Source organism: Mugil cephalus, chromosome 14, assembly GCF_022458985.1.
Source record: "Mugil cephalus isolate CIBA_MC_2020 chromosome 14, CIBA_Mcephalus_1.1, whole genome shotgun sequence".
NCBI classification, from domain to species: Eukaryota; Metazoa; Chordata; class Actinopteri; order Mugiliformes; family Mugilidae; genus Mugil; species Mugil cephalus.
In genome coordinates, this window is record NC_061783.1 from 18,874,579 (window position 1) to 18,895,446 (window position 20,868).

Here is a 20,868-nt window from a genome sequence, read left to right on the forward strand (position 1 = left end):
AATACAATGTAAATACATTTTAAAAAGTTTGTGTTTATTACTTCTTATGATACAAAAAAAAAGAATAAAAATTAAAAAAAATAAAAAGTACATGACATTTTCTGGTATACAATAATAAACTTTTAAGAGCTTGGTTTAAAAAACAAAAACAAAAAAACTTATGTGCTACAGGTACAACAATGATATTAACACTTATCCCCTTTTCCAGTGAATAAATAAAGCATGTGTGAGTTAGTTTTAATAATTACTTTCAGTGCAAACGTCCTTTTTTGTGTTTCTTTTCTGAAGCAACAAAAAGCTTTCCAAAGGAATTAAAACTTAAACAGCAGATGAGGACTCAGGCTACAAAAATAAAACCGTTCAAAATCAATCCCTCCTGCATATTAATTAAATAAGATTTGCACCTGATGCAAGTGAAAGCTAATAAACTGAGCTAACATCTGTCAGACAGTGTCACATTTAATAGTTCCATTTGTCCTCTTTGACTTCACATTAGCTTTGGAGATTTATATTCATAGTAGAAGTCACTTACATACCTGCACACATGGACATCCATCTTTCATTTCATATGAAAAGCTAATAAATTAAGCAAATATCCTCCAGAGTCCGACAATATAATTCATTTAAATGTGTCGTTGATGAAGCACAGCAACATAAACAAAGAATAAATACATTAATAATATTAATGCCAAGAGTGCAAACTGTCCCCGTTTTACAGTGTATCCAGAGAAATAGAGGTCTCCTGGCATTCGGTGTTTTATACATTCACTGGCTGAAAGAAACAAAATAAGTAGCACCAGAGACTCTGAAAACAACCCAAACCTCTCGTCTCTCGGTTTAAGAGGACGGATCTCTTCGGTAAAAACAGTTCCAGCAGCTTTAGGACACAACGGGACGTCGATGCTGGTCCTCGCGGTGTGCACACAGTGCTTACATGAATACGTGTTATTAAACCTCGACGACGCGTTGTGATGCGCTGACCGAGCTTCTCTCTAACCTCCTCCTGATGCAGGTCAGGAGTAGAAGTTCTCAGCCAGCTTCTTCATCCTCTTGTTGCAGCGTACCGGCGGCTGGGAGGGCTGCGGGGCTCCCACGGCGGCGTTCCTCAACATCGGCTCCGGAAAGGACCTCGTAGCACGGCCCGGTGAACCATCCTCTTCAGTAATAGAAAGCATCTCTGGTTTAAAATCAATCTCATCCGCCCTTATGTACCCTTGAAGCTCCTCTCTAGAAGAAATGTCTTTGCCAGTGAGTGCAGCTTCGTCCCCTTTCAGCTCCTCTTTGCAAATGTTTGGATGGTAGAACTTATAGTAGATCATTTTAAAGAAGAGGCCGACGACGTAAACAGCAGGAACGCCGATAGCAACGATTAAGGCGATGTAGGGTTCCGTGATAGAGTCCGTGATCATCCTCCAGCACCACAGGCCAACGAGGAGGGAGATGTCAATCAGAACGTAGCCGTGATAGAAAATAGTCCTGACCCTCGTCTTTCCCTCCACCACATTGAACCAGTCAAAGTACCAGATGAGGGCCACGGTGGCTCGGTAAAGCCACTCCCCGCAAGCGCTGTCCATGAAGTCCGTCTTGGAACGCCAAGCCAGGAAGAACAGCACCAGCCAGGAGCAAAGGAAGTGGGTGAAGATGTAGCAGGGGAAGACGGAGGCGAAGAGGGCGAGGGCGACGATGCGAGACATCAGGAGGAGCAGGTTCCAGAAGAAGAAGACGACGGAGGAGGTCAAAAGCTGCTTCTGCTTGTCGGGCAGGAAGGAGCGAAGGGAGCGGTGGTACGTGGTCACAGTGAAGGCGATGGCCGATACCGAGCCGATGGCTTTGACCACTGAGGACGAGGAGGAAGAGGAAGAACTTCAGCCATAGGTTCATAGATGACAACTACACCTACTATTTATCGATTCTTGTTGTATTGTTTTAACCATGCCTGCAAGGTAGACAATCTCTATACAACAATAAACTTGAACTATTTTAACTTTTAACTACCGGTAGCTTTTTCTTTTTTTTTGCAATATTGGACACAACAGCTTGAAATTTGTTCCATTAGCCCAGAGTGAACCTATAAAAAGGTCAACACATTGCATGTGTTCCCCTTTTATTTTATTTACATAAAGGGAAGCTGACTTCTCTTCAACTTATTACCATATACTGCACACTTCTTTTCAGAATCCGTGGACTTTTGGCCGCATTTATATGAAATGATGTGAGATAAAAACAGGTCAAAGTGTTGTAGTCTCACAATTAGTTAAATTAAGTGTAATCGCGTTGCCATATTACAAAGACTAATGTGTCTGTGAGGTCAGTATTTCTGTCTACAATTACACCACAAAGACAAAATAACACTCCAAGCAGCTTGGAGAAAAAGGTTACTCAGGAGGAGTGTAAGTCACAACAAGAGTCCACCCAGAAGCCAGGATGAGACTCTGAGGTTCTTTAGTTTGATGAGACCCTTTTTTAAACCGCTGGACTGGACACTATGTTTTGAGGACATCAACCACCCCTATTGTGAAGCATGGTGGTGGCAGCATCATGTTTCTCAGCAGCAGCAGCCTGGGCGGCTTGTAAAAGTAAAGAGGGTAAAATGGATGCAGTGAAATAAAAAGGAAATCCTGACAGGACAATTTGTTTTGATCTGCAAACTTACGAAAAGAAAATTAAGACTCAGGGGAAGATTTAGCATGACAAGATAAGTGTCAGCAAAAGCTACGAAGACAACGAGGTCAATGTTCTGCAGAATCAAAGCCTAGACGAGTCAAAAGTCATTTGTGAATGAGGAGGAAATGTGGTTGTTCAGCAATAATGGCGTCTAGATGTTCCAGCCTGACTGAGACCCAGAGCTGGGACTGTGGACAAATGCGCATAAATACTTATTCGGCACCGGTGCTGACGCAAACGGTAGCAACCAGACCAAAAAAAGTTGGTCTAATTTTTAATTAGCGCCACTTAGCGCCACTTAGGTCTTTTTTTTTTTTTTGCCTCCAATAACTTTATTGAAAATGTGTTAAGCACAAATAATAAGAAAAACAAGTCCCACATGACGACGCTACATGTGACGTGACGTCAGTTTTTCGCCCGCATGGCTGGAAGTGAACCTTCAAAATACCAAAGGCCAAACGGACCTCAAAAGTTCGGCTGGACTTCACCTCAAAAGATGCAGACTGGCAACCTGCAACAACTGCCCCAAGGAGATATTGGGAAAGGGAGGTAACACCTCGAATTTGAATAAACATCTAGCGACTCATAGCATTTTGTAATAGCCGAGAAATGTACCGTTTTGGCTAGCCTGCCAGACGCCACTGTTTTTATTATGTAATTATAACAGTATGTTGTGATTTTTTAAAGATTTTATATTGGTGAATTTATTTCTTAGTTGCATCTATATTATTTAAATTAATAGTCTGTTAAAATTGCACATCACCTGCCTTAAAGTGACACAAAGTTTGTATGTTTTCGTATTCCTTCAAGCACCGGTACCATTTCAAAAGTACCGGTTTGGCACCGGTATCGGATAAGACTTTAACGATACCCATTCCTAGTTAATACTAACTACTTGTACTTCTTAGGTATGTTAATAGTTAAACCTACAAAAAATATCATGTTAAAAAAGCCAAACCAACTATTTATTGACCTGTTTGTTCCTATGTAGGACTTTGAGATTGTTAAAATGTTAGATGCAATACAAGTAAAATGTATTTGTTGTTATTAATTAAGTGGCATTACCCTATAGCAATCTGATTGCACTTTGATTTTAAACAAGTGTTTGACCATGTCTCCATTTATAAAAAGCAGTAAAAGGCTTAAAAACATCCAATGATCTGAAGCATACAGCAAAATACTTTTGATACACTGTACAACAGTGTATTAAATCTGCAACAAATCATATCAATACTCACGTATTATATGATATCAAGCTGAAAAGCATCAGTGTTGTTTGATCAAAACAAGAATTTGACAACCATTCGTGAAAATATTGATTAACTGAATTAACCTTCAGCCCCTAATTTAGTCAATAAACTGTTCAAAAATAAGCCCAAACCTGTGTGATTGTGTGGCCAAACAAAGAAGTGCCGACGCTACTCGAGTGCTTTTTTTTTTTTTTTTTTTGGTTTTAGGGGAAGTGTGAGGTCATGCGTAAGAAAATAACCCAAACAACACAAGATGAATGAAACACGTGGAAGACGTACTGCACCTGTCACAAGATCCAGACGATCCTGCAGCATGATAGTGAGCATGAGGACCAGCTGAGGAGCGCTCTCTGAAAACGTCTCTATGACCCTCAGCATGCTCAGGTCGTGGCTCAGGTATATGGCCGCACCCTCCATGTTCCTTCCACACATGTTCTTTACAGAAGACTCCAAGACGCCCGCATGCCTGGTAAGAGATATGAAAAGTGAAACACAACCAGTTAGACGGACTTGTAGAAGCATGTTGTGAAGTTCCTTAGAAAAGTGCTAGTGATTGCATGCCATCTAATTTGTTATTCTATACATGTACTACAGTGAGCCAGAGTTCTGCTGAAGTCATTGTAGTCACAAAAGCAAAATCTCAGGAAGTGGTCTGGATAAAACATCCTCTGTGCATTGTTGTGTGTTCAGAGGAACTAACTGAAGCAGTCTGAAGTTTCCTTACTTGGGTTTTAGAGCTATAATTACATAACATGTAAGTGTGGTGCAGCAGGGCAGTTTGATAGGGCGGCCGCAGGGCCAACGAGATATCCGTACACACGCGTGACTCTTTCAGATAACAAGCAAAATAAAAAGAGAAACTACTTTCTAGAGCAACTGTCTTTTAACAACTTGACTTCCAAGTTTCACACACATTAGAGAGAGTAAAGAGCCCGAGGCTTATTATCATAACAGAGAAAACAGCCCACACACCTGATATAGATTCCCAGCTGGAACACATGCAGTATTATGTACTGCCACCGCTTCAGGCAGCCCTCGGCCTGGGTCCTTGACTCAAAATCCTCGTAGCTGTACCACAACCAGCTGTACGTCTGCACAAGAAGAGACGAGCCAATGAGAAGGAACAGCAGGATACCGAGGGACAGGTACGCCTTTTCCTGGTAGAAGGACACGGCGGCCCATACGTCCAGCCCAATGTCCAGCAGGAACATCGGCAGACTAAAACAAGTGAAGACAAAGTCCCAAGGGGAGTACTTGAAGCCTTTCATATCGACGTCCGACCAGCGTTTACACGTCTCCTCCCTGACTGACAAGCAGCTGCTCCCGGCAGATGAAAAAGACAACTGAAACTTAGCAAGTGACTGCTAGAGTTCAAGCTCTTAAAACCTCATACCGGACACGCCTCCTGGTTCTTTCCATGTTAACCCTTCAAAGGGAACTCACTGAAATACATAGAAATTCCAAATAAATGCATTTAACATGTATGGTTCCTTGTTTTCAAGTGGTAAACATGTATTTATATACATATTATGTGTGTTCTATATTAAACTAGTGCTATTTATAAATGTACAGTATTGTTATTATCATCTATATTCTCTTCACTAATATATGTCGGATTCGTGTTAATGTGTATTTAAAGAAATTTAATAAATACATAAAAAATGTTTAATCATCCAACTATTTTGCAACCCCCTCCCTGTTGTAGTACCTCAGCTGACTCATATGGGTCGCCCCCCCTCCCAGAGCTGATTCAGGGGCTTGTTAACCTCTATTTAGGACATACCCCCATAAAAATTTGCAATGCTGTTCATGAACATTTTGTAACTCGTGCACGGTCTTGGTTTCTTTTAAAAGCAACAACTCGCTGAAGTGCAATAAAGTGAAGTGGTTTTGTTCTTGAGTAATCAAAGTTGCTGCACAGGTAGTTGCTGGGTTCGCCTGAATTATTATATATATATATGTTTTTTTTGGGCTATCTGGTGTCAGTTGAATCTTATAATGACTTTTATCAATTTTCAGTTTTCAAATAAGCTACTGCTGTCACATATAGGACCCAGAGGAGGGGTTAACATACACATTATCACATTGGACTTCTTCTTCATGGTACCTAATAAAGTAGTTATGCTCAGTGTGCATGCAGAGCTGCATCTTGTCGACCATATCTGGGCCAGAGGAGACCTGAGATTGTTTCCTTGATCTTCTCTGATTGGCTGAATGAAAACCACATGCTTCTAAACCTCACTGAAAGACCAAAGTACAAAATGAAACTCTTTGCCAAATGATTAAAGGCACAATGCACCACCCACTGAAGCATTTCCTGGAATTCATTTCATTTACAATGAACTCTAGAAAGACACAAACTGAAGTCACTGTTCATTTAGTTTTAATAATTGCACATGGCTGATGAGGTAAAAACAGGTTGGTGCCAACTGAAGTCGAACAAATGTTTTTGCTTTCACATTCAAAAAAAAAAAAAAAAAAACATCAATGGCGCCCGAGGAGATTTAGATAAACCGAGGATAACGCAGATCGTCTACATTCAGCACAGTTTTACTCCTGAGAGGGAAAAGAAGAGTGCTTTCAAGTCCGACAGAAAACAGAGACACGTGTGTCACATGTGATATTTGAACAAGCTGAACAAATAACGAGAGAATAATAGGAGCTAACACCAGTTTTCGTCTTGTAAAAAACTTGACCTTACACTGTCAACATTGTCAGTGTGGGAAAACAGTCAAACACTTCAACACGCAATTAGAACAATTAAACAATTAAAACAGCAGATAGAAAAGATAATAAAAAGAGAAATAAGAATCAAATTTACATTCAAAGTTTCAACAAGCAGCGACTGTAACAAAGACAAATTATCAAATCTTTTTCTAAAAAATTTAAAAAGATAATATCCCAAAATATTATATTATATTTTACATTTGAATAAATGAGTCTAACTGGTTCTTTTTTTTTTAATCGACTTTCAGCACTCGTGTGAAGATTTTAATGCAGAAATGTTCTAAAGCTTTTATCCCAACGTTATTGGGATGTGTAACATGTGTAACATGTATTTATAAAATAGAATCTACTCCGTTAAAAAAATTATTAGCTAATAATAGTTAATAATTAGCTTATAAAACTACGCAGCTTCACAGAGACGAGAGAAATATAAGCACTTAAGACACAGGTTGATTCACTGATAACATCTGTAGTGGTACTTTAATACTTCTGGATGACTTTTTTTTTTTTTTTTCTTCATAACACTGACAGTGTTTACATGGAAAATATTTCTTCAACCTGAACAGATTCCAACTTTTCACACGGGCGCTAAATAAAGTAATGCATGCCCCGGTACGTCGGTGAGAGTAGATCTACCTGATGTGAAGCGTAAATCTACCAGAAACAGAAAAGCTGAGTGAATTCATTCAGGAGAAGGATGTGACCAGGTTGAACCTGTTATCAGCAGTGTCTTGTTTGAACAACTGTGTTGTTTGGCCTGGAAATCTCACGTCGAGCAAACATGCACAGAATGTAGCATTTACGCGGCTATTAAGAGCTAACGTTTCTCACTGGTGCTACTTGTTTGTCATATTCTGATTATTAGTAATATCGTCCATGTAAACACAGTCACTTTAATTTGCTAAAACAGACCAAAACTTAACTAACTAATTTCCCAAGTAACAATACAGTAACATCATGCCAGTTCATTAGGTACACTAGTGTAAATGAATGTATTCAAATGTAGCAGTCCTGCTTTAAATCTTATTTCCATGAATGGTCCACAGAGGTACCTGCAGTTTTCCAGCATGGCCACTGTAGTGTTGCACATGCTGCATCGTTTGCACATGCTGCAATATTTAAATAGCTTAATATTGAATCCAAAATGAGAATAGTAATGTACATTTATAAATATACTTGGCTGATAATTAATAATAAACACATAGGGGTAGGTACTTCCCTCTTTGGCCTTTAAAACGTTGAAGGTCCCTGGTTAAAAGTATCTGAAAGAGCTGTTGATTCCCCTGTGTTCTCATTGCAGAGGCAGATAGTTAGAATTATTTATTTTCCTGAGGCTGCTTCAACGTAAACTGAACATTAAAAGAGTCACGAAGCAAAGATCTAGTGCAGGACTCTTATATTAGGATGCATTTGCTTACACTAGTGTACCTAATGAAGTGGCAAGTGAGGATATAAACCGTACATCTATAGTGCAACGTGGCGTTTTATTGGTTCGCATACAGTTTGAGCGTCTGTGACCACGCGTCATGAGACGTCGTGAGTATTTCTGCTGATTCCCTGCTCTCTGTAGAAGTGAGACGCGTGGCACGCCATCCGTCTGTTGAGAGGCTGCGAGGACACGTCGCTGTCCTGGATGGAAAAGGCTTTGTACGACACGTCGGCGTCGGGCATGTCGTCGGGCGGCCCCGGGTCCCTCAGCGGACGCCTCGGCATCTTGGGGTGGAAGCAGGAGTAGTAGAGCGTCTTGAAGAGGAGCCCCAGGAGGTAGGTGAGCGGCAGGGCGACGAGCAGGGCGAGGGCGTAGGGCTCGCTCTGGACCGGGTCCCTGTAGCACCACCACGTCGCCAGCAGGATCCCCCCGTCGGCCGTGACGAACGAGTGGTAGATGACGCTCCTGCCCCGGGTGCGACCCTCCGCCACGTTAAACCAGCTGAAGTACCAAATGAGCCCGACGGTGGCCCGGTAGAGCCACTCGCCGCCCGCGCTGTCCATGAAGTCCGTCCCCTGCCGCCACGCCCACAGGACGAAGACGAGCCACAGCGTCGCGAAGTGGGCGGCGATGTAGCCTGGCAGCACGGAGGAGAAGAGGGCGAGGGCGGCGACGCGGGGCGCGATCAGCAGCAGGTTCCACAGGAAGTAGATCAGGGAGGAACCCCAGCGCTGCTTGGCTTTGTCGGGGAGGAAGGCGCGCAGGGAGCGGTGGTAGTCCACCACCATCCAGGCTATGGAGGTGGTCGATGCAGCGATGCTCACAACTACAAAAAAAAAAAAGTTGAACCATGAAAAGAGGAAGCGAGCACATTCCAACACAATGTAATTACATGTTAACCCATCACCCGTTCAGGTTTTTCAGGTCTTGGTGCCATGTTGATCAGGTTTATGAGTAGTACTGGGTCCCGATTCATTTACAACATCCACATATCGATTTATATTCTTACGATCCAACTACAGTCCTGCTCGCCCATTATTGGCGCCCATGAAGTTTATTGATCTGGCTGCGTATTAACATAGTTTCTAACGTAAAAGGAGGACTCACACTGGACCGTCCTGGCCTTGTTGGTCCGCAGCATGACGTAGATCATCAGGGTGAGCTGAGGGGCGCTCTCGCAGAAAGTCTCGATGAGCCGCAGCATGCTGAGGTCGTGCGTCAGGTAGACGGCGTACTCCGACCCCTCCTCCTTACGCCACCAAACCCTGAACCCCTGTCGTATGGCAGAGATGTGCCTGCGCGAAGGAGCACATGTACGAATATGAGCAAACGCAACAGAAATGATCATTCGGAAAAAGGGCAGACGACGCAATGAGTTCGCTCACATGTCCGACTTAATTAATCCTGCATCTTCTCCATAAATTGTTTATAATAGTTATTTATCTCCCGCTTCCTTTTACATCGCTCCTTACGATTTATATATACACATGCATTCATATACACATACATACAAACACACACTTACACTCTTTTTCCACTACATTTTTTTAATTCTGCTGGCAATTAAAAATATTGATATGGCAAAACACTCACTGGCCACTTTATTAGGTACACCCTGCCAGTAAAAGGTTGGACGCCCTTTTGCCTTCATTCGTCATGACATACTTTCAATAAGGCGTTGGAAACATCCCTCAGAGATTTTGGTTCATATTGACATGATAACATCACAGAATTTCTGCACATTTGCCAGATAAACATCTGATGACAATCTCCCGTTCCACCACATTCCAAAGGTGAAATATCTACTGGATTGAGATGTGGTGACTGTGGAGGCCATTGGAGTACAGTGAACTCATTGTCATGTTCCAGAAACCAGTTTGAGCTGACATGAGCTTTGTGAAATGGTGCATTATCCTGCTGGAAGTAGCCGTCAGAAGATGGTCCACTGTGGTCGTAAAGGGATGGACATGGTCAGCAACATTACTCAGGTAGGCTGTGGCATTTAAAACATGCTCAGTTTGTACTAAGGGCCCAAAGTGTGTCAAGAAAATATCCCCCACACCATTACACCACCACCACCAGCCTGAACCGTTGATACAAGGCAGGATGGATCCATGCTTTCATGTTGTTTACACCAAATTCTGACCCCAATATCTAGACTCGTCAGACCAGACAACGTTTTTCCAGTCTTCTATTGTCCAGTGTTGGTGAGCCTGTGTGAACTGTAGCCTCAGTTTCCTGTTCTTAGCTGACAGGAGTGGCCCCCGGTGTGGTCTTCTGCTGCTGTAGCCCATCTTCTTCAAGGTTGGACGTGTTGTATGTTCAGAGATGGTATTCTGCATTCCTTGGTTGTAACCAGTGGTTATTTGAGTTACTGTTTCCTTTCTATCATCTCCAGCCAGTCTGTCCATTCTCCTCTGACCTCTCACATCAACAACTGGTGCTCACTGGATATTTTCTCTGTAAACCCTAGAGACGGTTGGGCATGAAAATCCCAGTAGATCAGAAGCTTCTGAAATACTCAGACCATCATCCCGTCTGGCACCAACAACCACACCACGTTCAATGTCACTTAAATCCTCTTTCTTCCTTATTCTGATGCTCGATTTGAACTTCAGCGAGTTGTCTTGATCACCTCTACATGAATAAATGCATTGAACTGCAGCCATGTGATTGGCTGATTAACTTTTGTGTTAACAAGCAACTGGACAGGTGTACCTAATAAAGTGGCAAGTGAGTGTATATCGCCATGTAGAATATTGCAATATCATAATATAGGTATCGTATTGTAAATCCTGGCCAATACTGACCCCTACTGGCAATATATGAATAACTAATAATTAATAAAAAAATATATGTAAATAACAATGAATACCCGGTGACAGTCAATAACCCGCAGCACTTCCCACAAAGAACACACCACACCACTGAAGCAATCATGCATCATTAATTAAGCCATTCAGAGCTTCTCATACCTCATTAACTCATTATTTGTGCTTTTCATACGTGAATTTTTCCCTTTGTGTGACTGGATTTACCAGCTGCCTCAACACACCGTGTACTGTAGAGGCTTGGCCTAAGATTACAGGAATGTAGAGTTTTTCCATTAAGAAACATGTAAAAAAAAAAATACCCCTGCAAGACCAACATGTGTTTACATCACTCAGGCTGTTCATTGCACTGTTGTTGAAACACTTTGAGGAACCACAGACACAGGACAGCAGGTCATAAGATTATGCACGAATAAAGTGTTAAATTATTAAACGTCCTGTTGCCTTCGAGGTCAATTTGACGCCATTCAATGGTTGACATCTCTAATATTTTCAGAAAACAATAATAAATTTGAAAGATTATGCAAGAGTGCTGTTTTTTTTATGTATATTCTCTATACAGGAAAATCAAAGTCATGTGGATAAACACGTCTGCGCTCAGTTTTATATATTGTTTCAGATTTGTTGTTGTTTTTATGTATGTATTCTTGACTAATTCTGCATTAACGCGACAAGATATTTTTACCATATGTGGGATGAAATGATATAAAGCCACTTAAACACATCTTTTTCCAGAGATTATATGTTTCATCTGCATATTTCTCTAGTTGTGTAACAGATATTCTGGATGGATATGTTTGGTGGATTGGGGTTATTTTATTTAAAGGAGCAACTTAGAGGTAGTCAAGAAACAAACATAAAGTACCTGACACATAAACTTGGGAATAAATTGTTAATTATGATAATTTTGTGGTTGGTTTTAACTGCTGGAATCAAAACAATAATGAAAAGCTGTGTAAATATTAGGGTTAGAGTGACTCTACCTGCAGAGGAACCCGAGCTGCAGCACATGCAACAGGCAGAAAACCTTCACTTGGTCCCCGCAAACCACGGTGCCAATTGCGGTCTGCGCCGCTTTGAAGCCCGGCAGCTCCCGGTCGTACTTGAACCAGAACCAGCTGAACATCTGGACCACGACCGAGGACAGGACCATGAGGCCGAGCAGCACCCCGAACCAGAACAGGTCCCCGCGGCAGTAAAACTCCGTGGCCACCCACACGTCGGAGCCCCAGTCCACGAGGAAAGTGCACACTCCGACCACGGAGAAGGCGAAGTCGACCCAGGAATATTTGGAAAGCGCGTCCATGGCTGCTGCTGCTCCTCCTGCTCCTCGCCGACCAAATAGCGACCTGTCCGGGGAGAAGCTAGCATCGGGCTAACACCCCCCGTTACTTCCCTCCGAAAAGAGGCTTCACATTGTCCACCAATTAGGAGGGAAAGTTACCTATACTTCCGACATTTGAGCGATACTGTCCACTTAACTCGCTAAAACCAATATTAAAACCCAACGAGAACAAGTTGGAGTTAAAAGTTTTAGTATAAAAAGTATAAATAGTAATAGTCGACCAGGAGGAAAGTACCGCTATAAGGTGTGTGTGTTTGCGAAGACCCCGCCCCCGCCCCCGCCCCCTCTTAGCCCCGCCCACAAAAACCCGCTACAGTGATCGATCCAAATATCGATAATGTCGATCAAGATCAAGATCAAGAATCTTTATTGTCATTATGCAAGGCACAACGAAATTCTGTTCAGCAGCTCTTGGTATAAATGTACAGACCTGAGATATATAAATAATATAAATATAGAATAGGAAATATAAAATAGAATAACAAGTTAAAATAAAAAATAGAATTTAAGAATAAAATAAGATGAGATGAGAGGTAGTAGTGCAATCAAGGATATTTAAAGTGACCAGTATGAATATTGCATGTATAGCAGCATGATACTATCAAGACAATATTAATATTAATTCAAAATGCGTTTTAAAAAAAAGTCAATTGGAGTTGTAGCTTCGAGATTTTCAAGACTCTACAAATCCAGATGCCCTTTTAATGCCTATTGCATAAACCATGACCTAGATTACTGAGAACCTTCGCAGGTTCAATGAGGTCAATGAGATGGTGCTTAACAGTCAGTTTTGCTCTTGCATGACTGCAGCGGTTTCATTAACCCTTTATGGGTTATGTCCGTGAAGATTCACAGTCATCCAGGTCATGGTGTGTTGGGCCATGCGTTTGTGGATGGGTTGTTTAGTATTGTTTAAGTACCAGCCATTATGGAAATAGTGACGCCAGTTTCTGGTCAAGCAAGTTTCTGGTTAGGTGTACCCACAGAGTTTTCCTATTTAAACCTCAATTTCTCTCTAGTTTATCAGAACTGAAGAAGCTACTCGAATGAGTGGCCAAACGTCTTCAGGAAATCCTACAAGTCCAGCTGAACTTATTCAACGCTTTTTGAAATCATTTATAGATTACTTTGCCACACATTTTAAATTGCGTCCCAGTATATGTTAAATTCATTAGTCTTCATTAGTCTGGTTGAAATTTAGAATTTCCAAATATTTCGGGGAGTGCCCTATAAAGTGTTTGTCTTAATGCCGGTGCTGCCACAGACGAGAACAGACTCACTTTGGTATATTTTCATACTGAGAATGATAGCAGTGGCATTTTAGTTTGGAATATTCAGGTTAGATAATAGTGATGAAAGAAATATTTATCTTTAGAATTCGTTAGTAATATAGTTAACATTAAAAACTATAAATGAGACCATTTTATAATACTTACATGCCATTGAAATGACACGTGGCAGCCCCCTTTTTGTCGTTCACCGGTCCCATATGGTCTAGCGGTTAGGATTCCTGGTTTTCACCCAGGCGGCCCGGGTTCGACTCCCGGTATGGGAACCACTCTTTTCTCCTTCGCATTTAGTCCGTGAGGAGGAAGAGGACCGAGGACATCTTGTACTTCATGCGTATTATGTTATTATTTTATTCTGAAAGTCTAATTTATGTTGTACAGTTGGTCTATTTTCTTACGTTTTTACTTTCATGCATATTTAAGTGATTTTACATCTACCACAGAGCAAAGTGACGGGAGTCAGATTCCTTGCATGTGGAGAATCTATTCAGATTCATATTGTGTTACATCCGCTTAATTATTAAAGAGTATCGATATCCATGTCGTCGATACGTGCCTCGTATTTAGTTGGTATCGGGTCGATACCAAACCCAGCGTTTTAATTTTTTGACCATGCAGCATGTTAGAAAGGATTAATGGATTAATAGATACACAAATATTCAACAATTGGTTACAAGTTAATAGAAAAGAAAGAGCCTGACAGTTAAAAATGGCAATATTGTTAGCTGTGCTTATTTATACATAAATTATTTTTATGAATTTCAAACAATCAGCATGAATATGGGGAGGAGGGAAAGCAATAATTAAGAAACAAGTACAAAACAACATGAAAAAGAATACAGGGACATAAACGACACTGGAAGCATGTTGCTGTAGGAAGAAGGCAGGGCATGACCTGTAAAGAAGAGGCATATCAGGACAGGACACTTTGGACTAAACAGCACACTTCACAAAATAGGAAAACTGCAACATGTAGACACTGTAGTAATTTAGAATCTGTCTAACATGTACTGATTGATTGTACAAGGAAGGGAAGAACAAACTGAAAACAACAATGCAGAAATCAAAGTTAAGTTTCCATGTAGAGAATCTCTTGGGTTAAAAAAGAAAGATGAGATACTGTGGATAGGATTTAGTTTTTTGTTGTTGTATTTTCCCCCCTTTTCTTTGGTTTTTGTTTTTCTAATCTTCTGGTCCAAAATCACAGTGGTGAGTGGTGCTAATGCACTTTTACGTTGGTTTCCGAGTCGCCATTAAAACCCACAAAGAAGAAGAAGCCTTCATCTGATTGGTCCATTCCTCCGCTTTATTGTCGGGCTCGCTATTCGGCAGCTCACACATTAGCACTAGCTCGCTAGCTCGCAACATGTCGCGGGTGTACATCGGAAGGTTGAGCTGGAGGGCCAGGGAAAAGGATGTTGTCAGATTCTTCAAAGGCTACGGGAAGATACTCGAGGTCGACCTGAAAAACGGGTAACGTTGAGACCTTTCGCTCACATCCGCGTTTATTGGAGCTCATATTGTCTGCACTGGCTTTGCAGGGCCTTGTGGTTTCAAGCGGGGCCTGCTAATGCTAAAGCAAAATGCTAATAGCGGGCATGTGCAACGTTTACCAACGGCTGCCGCTGCAAATATGATTTACGACGAAACTTTCTTTCGCCTACGTGCACGTTTTCTGGATTTTTAAAGTTGAATTTAAGCGCTGGTGCTTCGAAGCGAGTGAATGTTTTTAAGGTTGTCGACCACCTTCTTAGCCACAGCTGGCTATTGTTAGACGTGGCAAAGTCACTGGCGGCTGTGTGATATAAGCACATCGTGTACAAAACGCTTATTTTTAAATGTTATATGTTTAATTTAATATGAGGTGCATGAACGCATTGCATTTTTGTAAGTTACATTTTTTATTTATTTTTTTTTTTTTAGTAAATGCTTTGACTGGTCTTCTCTGCGGAACATGCAGTTCCTCGATGGCTGCAACAAGATATTATTTCCATTAACCATTAATTAGTCTGGTTCGTATGTTCTAGTGTCTAAAACTGTGCACTTCTAAAAATCCCAAAGGTCAAATAATATATTTCAATCAAGCAACCATTTATTAAAAGATTCAGTTGACAAAAAAAAAAATGGAAGACAAAGAAAATTTAAATTTGAGCCTCTGTGGTGACTTAATTATCCAGCATCTGTACTGTTTGTGTTTCTGTATTTGGTCACATGATTCATGCTTCATGTCCATTGGGGCTCATCTGCACACATGTCGCTAATTGCTCCAACTTTCCATCCATATTTAATGCCCCTGTGGCGTTTCACCCTCAAAGCATCGTCTCAGAAGGATGAGATCCACCATGAACGGCCGTGTGCACCCTGCAGAATAGTGCTCCTCTTTGTTTGCCCCTTTTTGTAATTATGAACACATCTGGATTATAAAACCGCCTGTTGTTCGCCTGTAATCCGGTGCTTAAACCTGTCCTCCTCTCCCCCCTCTCTGCAGGTATGGGTTTGTTGAATTTGATGACCCACGTGACGCAGACGATGCCGTGTACGACCTGAACGGCAAAGAGCTGTGTGGAGAAAGGGTCATTGTGGAGCACACCAAAGGACCCCGTCGTGATGGGGGCTATGGTGGTGGGAGGAGTAAGTGTCTATCAAAGTATATTTTTGTTTTGGTTTTTTTATATTGTGAATTTTGTTCATTACAGGGAGTCGTTAATCTATATTTGAAAGGGGCAACATTTTAAGCATGTCCTTGGTGGCTAGTGCACATTGAATTTAAGTCATTATAATTAAGGTGCTGGTTAGACTTAGTCTGAGCTCATGTATTTCAGTAGATGTGCTGGCGTGAAACATAAATCTAGACCACTATGCCGTGAAATAGGGAGAATTGGAGTCGGAATTTTATTTGCTCTCTCCAGCTCCATTTGGCCCTGATCCCCCGCTCACAATTCAAACACGGAAGTTATCTCGTGTAAATGAAACCGACACCCATCCCTGATGCAATCAGAATTTACTTTACTGCCATCAGTAATCCTCTCGGGCACTCGATGGCCCCTTCAACACACGGGCTCGTCTTAGATTAAGACACTGCAGGGCGGCCATTTTTCTATTGTCTTGCATATATACTGACGCAGACTAAGCACTTCCTTCTTTCTAAAAGAGTAGCAGGCGCGGTGGGTGTTTCTTTTCTAAGACATCATCATGATTAAATTTATGTGCATCTGAGCCACCAATGACTTTTTAAAACTTGTTAATGGTGAGACTAATAATGCAGCTACGTGTGAAATATATGTGATGGGCGAGTGGCTTACTAATAGAAAGGAATATAACTGTATTGTGAAATAATTCTTTGATTGTCAAATATATATATTTATATTTTGTAATCTATTGCTGTCTTATTCCAGTTTTTATTTGATTTTAAAATGATTGTCAATTTAAAGGTAAAGATTTAACAAAGAACCTCAATGTTTTAATTGAAAGAGTCCTTTGCTGACTGCCTGCCCCTATTGCTGGCCATGGTGTCCCCCCTTTCCAAGAGTGTGGTTTGACCATTCTGGGCCCCTGGGCAGACCAAAAAAGGGAGCCATTGTGAATGAAGACCGCTTTTCCCATTAGGCCCAGGCCGGGTGGTGAGGATGCCAAGGGGTTAGGAAGAGATGTGGGTTCAGCTCTTATAGGTGCCTGAAAAAAAAAGAACATGTTTTGTATCAGTGAAATGTTTTTAGATAAGATAGTTTAGAAAGTTTTAGTTCACCGTAAGTACGTAGTCAGTTAAGATTTATTATTTTTGTTCTATCTTTTATTTATTTATTTTTTTAATTAAAAATAGGCCTATTGAACATGACTAAAATGTAATAATATACTGTATTTGGATTAATTTACAAAGAACTTTTGTAGAAAGAAATAATTAGGGTCTTTTTTAGGATTTTAATGAGTTTTGTTTCTGTAAATATTTTTCACCTTTTTTACTTTTCCCCTTCTTTTTTTTTTTTCCAGTTTTTTCATAGAGTAGCTTTTGGAGTTTAGAATAAATGCGCCATCACAGTTGCGTCCTGGTACTCATTTGTCCTTTTTCCCCCCCTTGTTGCCTTGAAAGGTGGATATGGACGCTGGAGGGACAGATATGGTCCACCCGTAAGGACTGAGTATCGGCTCATTGTTGAGAATCTTTCCAGCCGCTGTAGCTGGCAAGACTTGAAGGTATGAATTAGTTTTTTTTTTTTTTTCTTGCATAATTTGTCTGTTTAAATGTTTGCAAATGAAGTAATGTCAGCCCTCATGTGTCCTCAGAGCTCAGTGGAAACGGTCAAACCTGTTTTGCCTGATTTCACTTGCAAAAATTTAACAGTTAAAAATGTACTGTGTATATAAAGTAAAGACAAAATGTAAATTAAATCGCCAGCAGCTGAGGGTGCAACCGTGTGTTTTTGCTTATGTTCTTCAACCACGTTTCTCTGCAGGACTACATGAGGCAGGCGGGCGAGGTGACTTACGCAGACACCCACAAGGGCCGGAAGAACGAGGGGGTGATCGAGTTCAGGCTCTACTCGGACATGAAGCGGGCTCTGGAGAAGCTGGACGGCACAGAGGTGAACGGCAGAAAGATCCGGCTCATCGAGGACCGTCCCGGCGCCCGGCGCCGCCACTCGTACTCTCGCAGCCGTAGCCGCTCCAGGTCAGTTCAGATGCATGAAACTATTATTATAGGAAACCAGGATGTTTTGTTTAATACTGTTGCTAACTGAGAATATGTTTTATTTTTTTCAGGTCTCGCTCCAGGAGCCGCAGATCTCGCAAGAGTCGCAGCCGCAGTGAGAGCAGCAGTCGCAGCCGCTCCCACTCCAGGTGAGAATACAAGCTCCAGTATAGACAGACGAGCATATTAATTTTTAAATTGTGACGATTATGAAACACACCGTGGTTATATTAAGTGGTTATCTCCTCAGCTGCTGCTGCTGCCGCCGCCTACAATAACATGGCATTTATTTGTTGGCTCAGTGTGGTTGGCTGTAAAATGAGAGCAGTGCTTTATAGCGGTCGACTATGTTCATCTATGTTCATCTGAGGACTCGGTTTTCTTGGTTTTCATGATCTAATCTTAACCGTGAAAGTGAGGTTTAAAATTCTTGTTTCATTTTGTTAACACGTTATATTTTCAGGTATTTATAGAGGGCATTTTGGGATTTTTTTTTTTTTTTTTTTTTTTTTTTTTTTTTTAACGTCCATAACTCACAAAATACTTTCAGCAGTCCAAAAAAATCCATTTTTGCCACGTTTTTACTCAAAGTGTAGTTAGGAATAAAAAAATTGGAAGTTTCTTTATTGGAAACCACTATGTATGAAAAAACCTAATTTACTCAAATCCATGTAATTATATAAAATCAGATTAAATTTTCATTACATTGATTCAAGCATTAAACATGAACAATGATCCGTTGCTGATCGTCTCCACCTTCGTCTCCTTTTACCAAAGACAATTTACGGCCGGATGAACTCGGATGAGTCTGACTCCCCCTCTCCTCTCCTTCATCTTTATTTTCCTTGTTTTTTTTGCTAATTTGAGCTGTAATTTTCTTCTTAGAGAAGACGTCAGAGCATTTTTAAAGATCAACACAGGCCGGCAGAATATCTGGTCATGTGACACCTTTGAACCAATGATGACGTCAGAAATCGACCCCCCAACCAATGAGAGTTTACAAGCCAATTCCAGTGCTTGTTTTTTCTTTGTTTCTGTTTTATTGTGAGAGTTTAGCTTCAGATCGGCCTTAATGCTTTCACGATTGGTTGCCAGTAGAAAGGATATGACCATATTTGGACCTGACAGTCTTCTGCAGGAGAAAAAGAGCTTCACAACAGTACCTCAAATGCTGGATTAGAAATCTGACTTTTAGCGAATTTAGGAGTAAATTAGAGGCGCTACACAAAGTGTAGTGAAATAAGCACCTAAATATGGATTTTGATTGATTTGACTAGATTGATAGAAGACACGTTAATGCAAAAAAATGTCAAAATGGATAATTGGGTGGAAAAAAACAGTGGTTTTGCCTACCGTGCCTCACTTTAATGATAAATACGAATCAACTCCACCCGCTGGTATGAAGCAGTATCTCTATTCATGCAGGTGCAGAACATCTGTATCGTTTGGTCATTGGCTGTAGGCTTTGGTGTGTTTAAGAGCAGCTCTTTGTGTAATGGAAAAAATCTTTTTCTAGTTGAGCATTTATTAACATTATTGTGGCCTTTTCAATGTGTCACATTCCTCCGCCACCAAAATTTGAATGAGAAGGTAAAGCTGAACTTAGGAATCTCAACGGTTGTGTTTTTGTGCGTCTGTCCGTCCTCAGAGCCGGTTCCCGCTCCCGCAGCCGATCTCGTAGCAAGAAGAACAAGGGCAAGAACAAGAAGGAGGAAGAGGAGCGCAGCAACGGCGCTCAGAAGAACAAAGACCGCAGCCGGAGCCGCAGCCCGAAGAGTCGAAGCCCCAAGAGCCGCAGTCCCAAGAGCCGAAGCCCCAAAAGCAAAAAGAGCAAGAAGGACGGGAAGAAGGGCAAGAAGGAGGATTCCCGGTCCAGATCTCGCTCCCGCTCCCGCTCCAGGTCTCGTTCTCGGTCGGGGATCAAGGACCGCTCCAGGAAATCCGTCTCCAAGGGCCACGACCCGCCCAAGAGCGACGACGAGGGGGGGGAGCCCGAGAGAGGCTCCCGCTCCCGCTCCCGTTCCCGCTCCCCTGTGGAGTCCAAATCCAGAGCCCGGTCTAAATCCAAGTCCAAGTCCCGCTCCCCGTCACCCGCCAAAGCCCGCTCCCACTCCCGGTCCGCCTCCCGGTCAGAGTCCCGCTCCAAATCCCGCTCCCAGTCTCGTTCTCGCTCCCGCTCTCGCTCCTAGTTCAGATTTTGGACTGTTTGTTATGAGCCCTCACCCCCCCCCCTCCCTCCCCCCGGTGTCTCACCCCCCCCCGCCCTCTATTTACATTCCCCGACCCCCACAACACTACCCCTGCCTCCGTATTTTGATAAATAGCTGTAGGAAACCAGGCACTCATGTCATGCTCGATGTCTTTTATGCACATGCTACTCCATTTCATTTGACTTTTACCCAATTTATTTTTTCATTAGAGTTGTTTGTAAAAAAAATAAAATAAAATAACAGGGTGCGATCTCAGTTTTATAAGTTTAAATGATGGTATGGTGTGTGTCTTAGCCTTTTTTTAATCAAACGTAGAAGCATACTGTTTTTTTTGTGAATATGCTGGGTGGAAATATCTCGCCTCAAAAAGTCCTTGTATCATTTTGTTTCAGATTAAAAAACAAATGCCTGTTGTGGACTTGTTGTCAGGTTTAAT

General features: G+C 41.7%; 3 protein-coding genes and 1 non-coding gene across 8 annotated transcripts; 2 read left to right on the plus strand and 2 right to left on the minus strand.

Annotated features, from left to right (window-relative positions):
- Nucleotides 1–13: 13 nt before the first annotated feature.
- On the minus strand, nucleotides 14–5,463 carry LOC125020186 (XK-related protein 8-like). The gene is made up of 3 exons (XM_047605492.1): nucleotides 4,887–5,463; nucleotides 4,199–4,380; nucleotides 14–1,837 (listed from the first exon to the last, which is right to left on the minus strand). Exons 1-3 carry the CDS (start codon nucleotides 5,180–5,182, stop codon nucleotides 1,014–1,016), a joined length of 1,302 nt encoding a protein of 433 aa, XP_047461448.1. The 5' UTR covers nucleotides 5,183–5,463; the 3' UTR covers nucleotides 14–1,013.
- Nucleotides 5,464–6,280: 817 nt separating this feature from the next.
- On the minus strand, nucleotides 6,281–12,497 carry xkr8.3 (XK related 8, tandem duplicate 3). The gene is made up of 3 exons (XM_047604188.1): nucleotides 11,885–12,497; nucleotides 9,178–9,365; nucleotides 6,281–8,896 (listed from the first exon to the last, which is right to left on the minus strand). The coding sequence occupies exons 1-3, from the start codon at nucleotides 12,205–12,207 to the stop codon at nucleotides 8,166–8,168; spliced, it is 1,242 nt and encodes a 413-aa protein (XP_047460144.1). The 5' UTR covers nucleotides 12,208–12,497; the 3' UTR covers nucleotides 6,281–8,165.
- A 1,232-nt stretch (nucleotides 12,498–13,729) lies between these two features.
- trnae-uuc lies at nucleotides 13,730–13,801 on the plus strand. The gene has a single exon. It is a non-coding gene; the product is annotated as a tRNA-Glu (tRNA).
- Nucleotides 13,802–14,842: 1,041 nt separating this feature from the next.
- Nucleotides 14,843–20,850, plus strand: srsf4 (serine and arginine rich splicing factor 4). Of its 5 annotated transcripts, none has more exons than XM_047604588.1 (6): nucleotides 14,843–15,008; nucleotides 16,024–16,166; nucleotides 17,611–17,726; nucleotides 17,987–18,201; nucleotides 18,294–18,371; nucleotides 19,871–20,850. In XM_047604588.1, exons 1-6 carry the CDS (start codon nucleotides 14,902–14,904, stop codon nucleotides 20,409–20,411), a joined length of 1,200 nt encoding a protein of 399 aa, XP_047460544.1. In that variant the 5' UTR covers nucleotides 14,843–14,901; the 3' UTR covers nucleotides 20,412–20,850. The 5 variants fall into 5 exon arrangements, with proteins under 5 accessions (XP_047460544.1, XP_047460545.1, XP_047460546.1 ...); XM_047604589.1 differs by having other exon boundaries at nucleotides 17,614–17,726; XM_047604590.1 differs by having other exon boundaries at nucleotides 17,623–17,726.
- The last annotated feature ends 18 nt before the right edge of the window (nucleotides 20,851–20,868 follow it).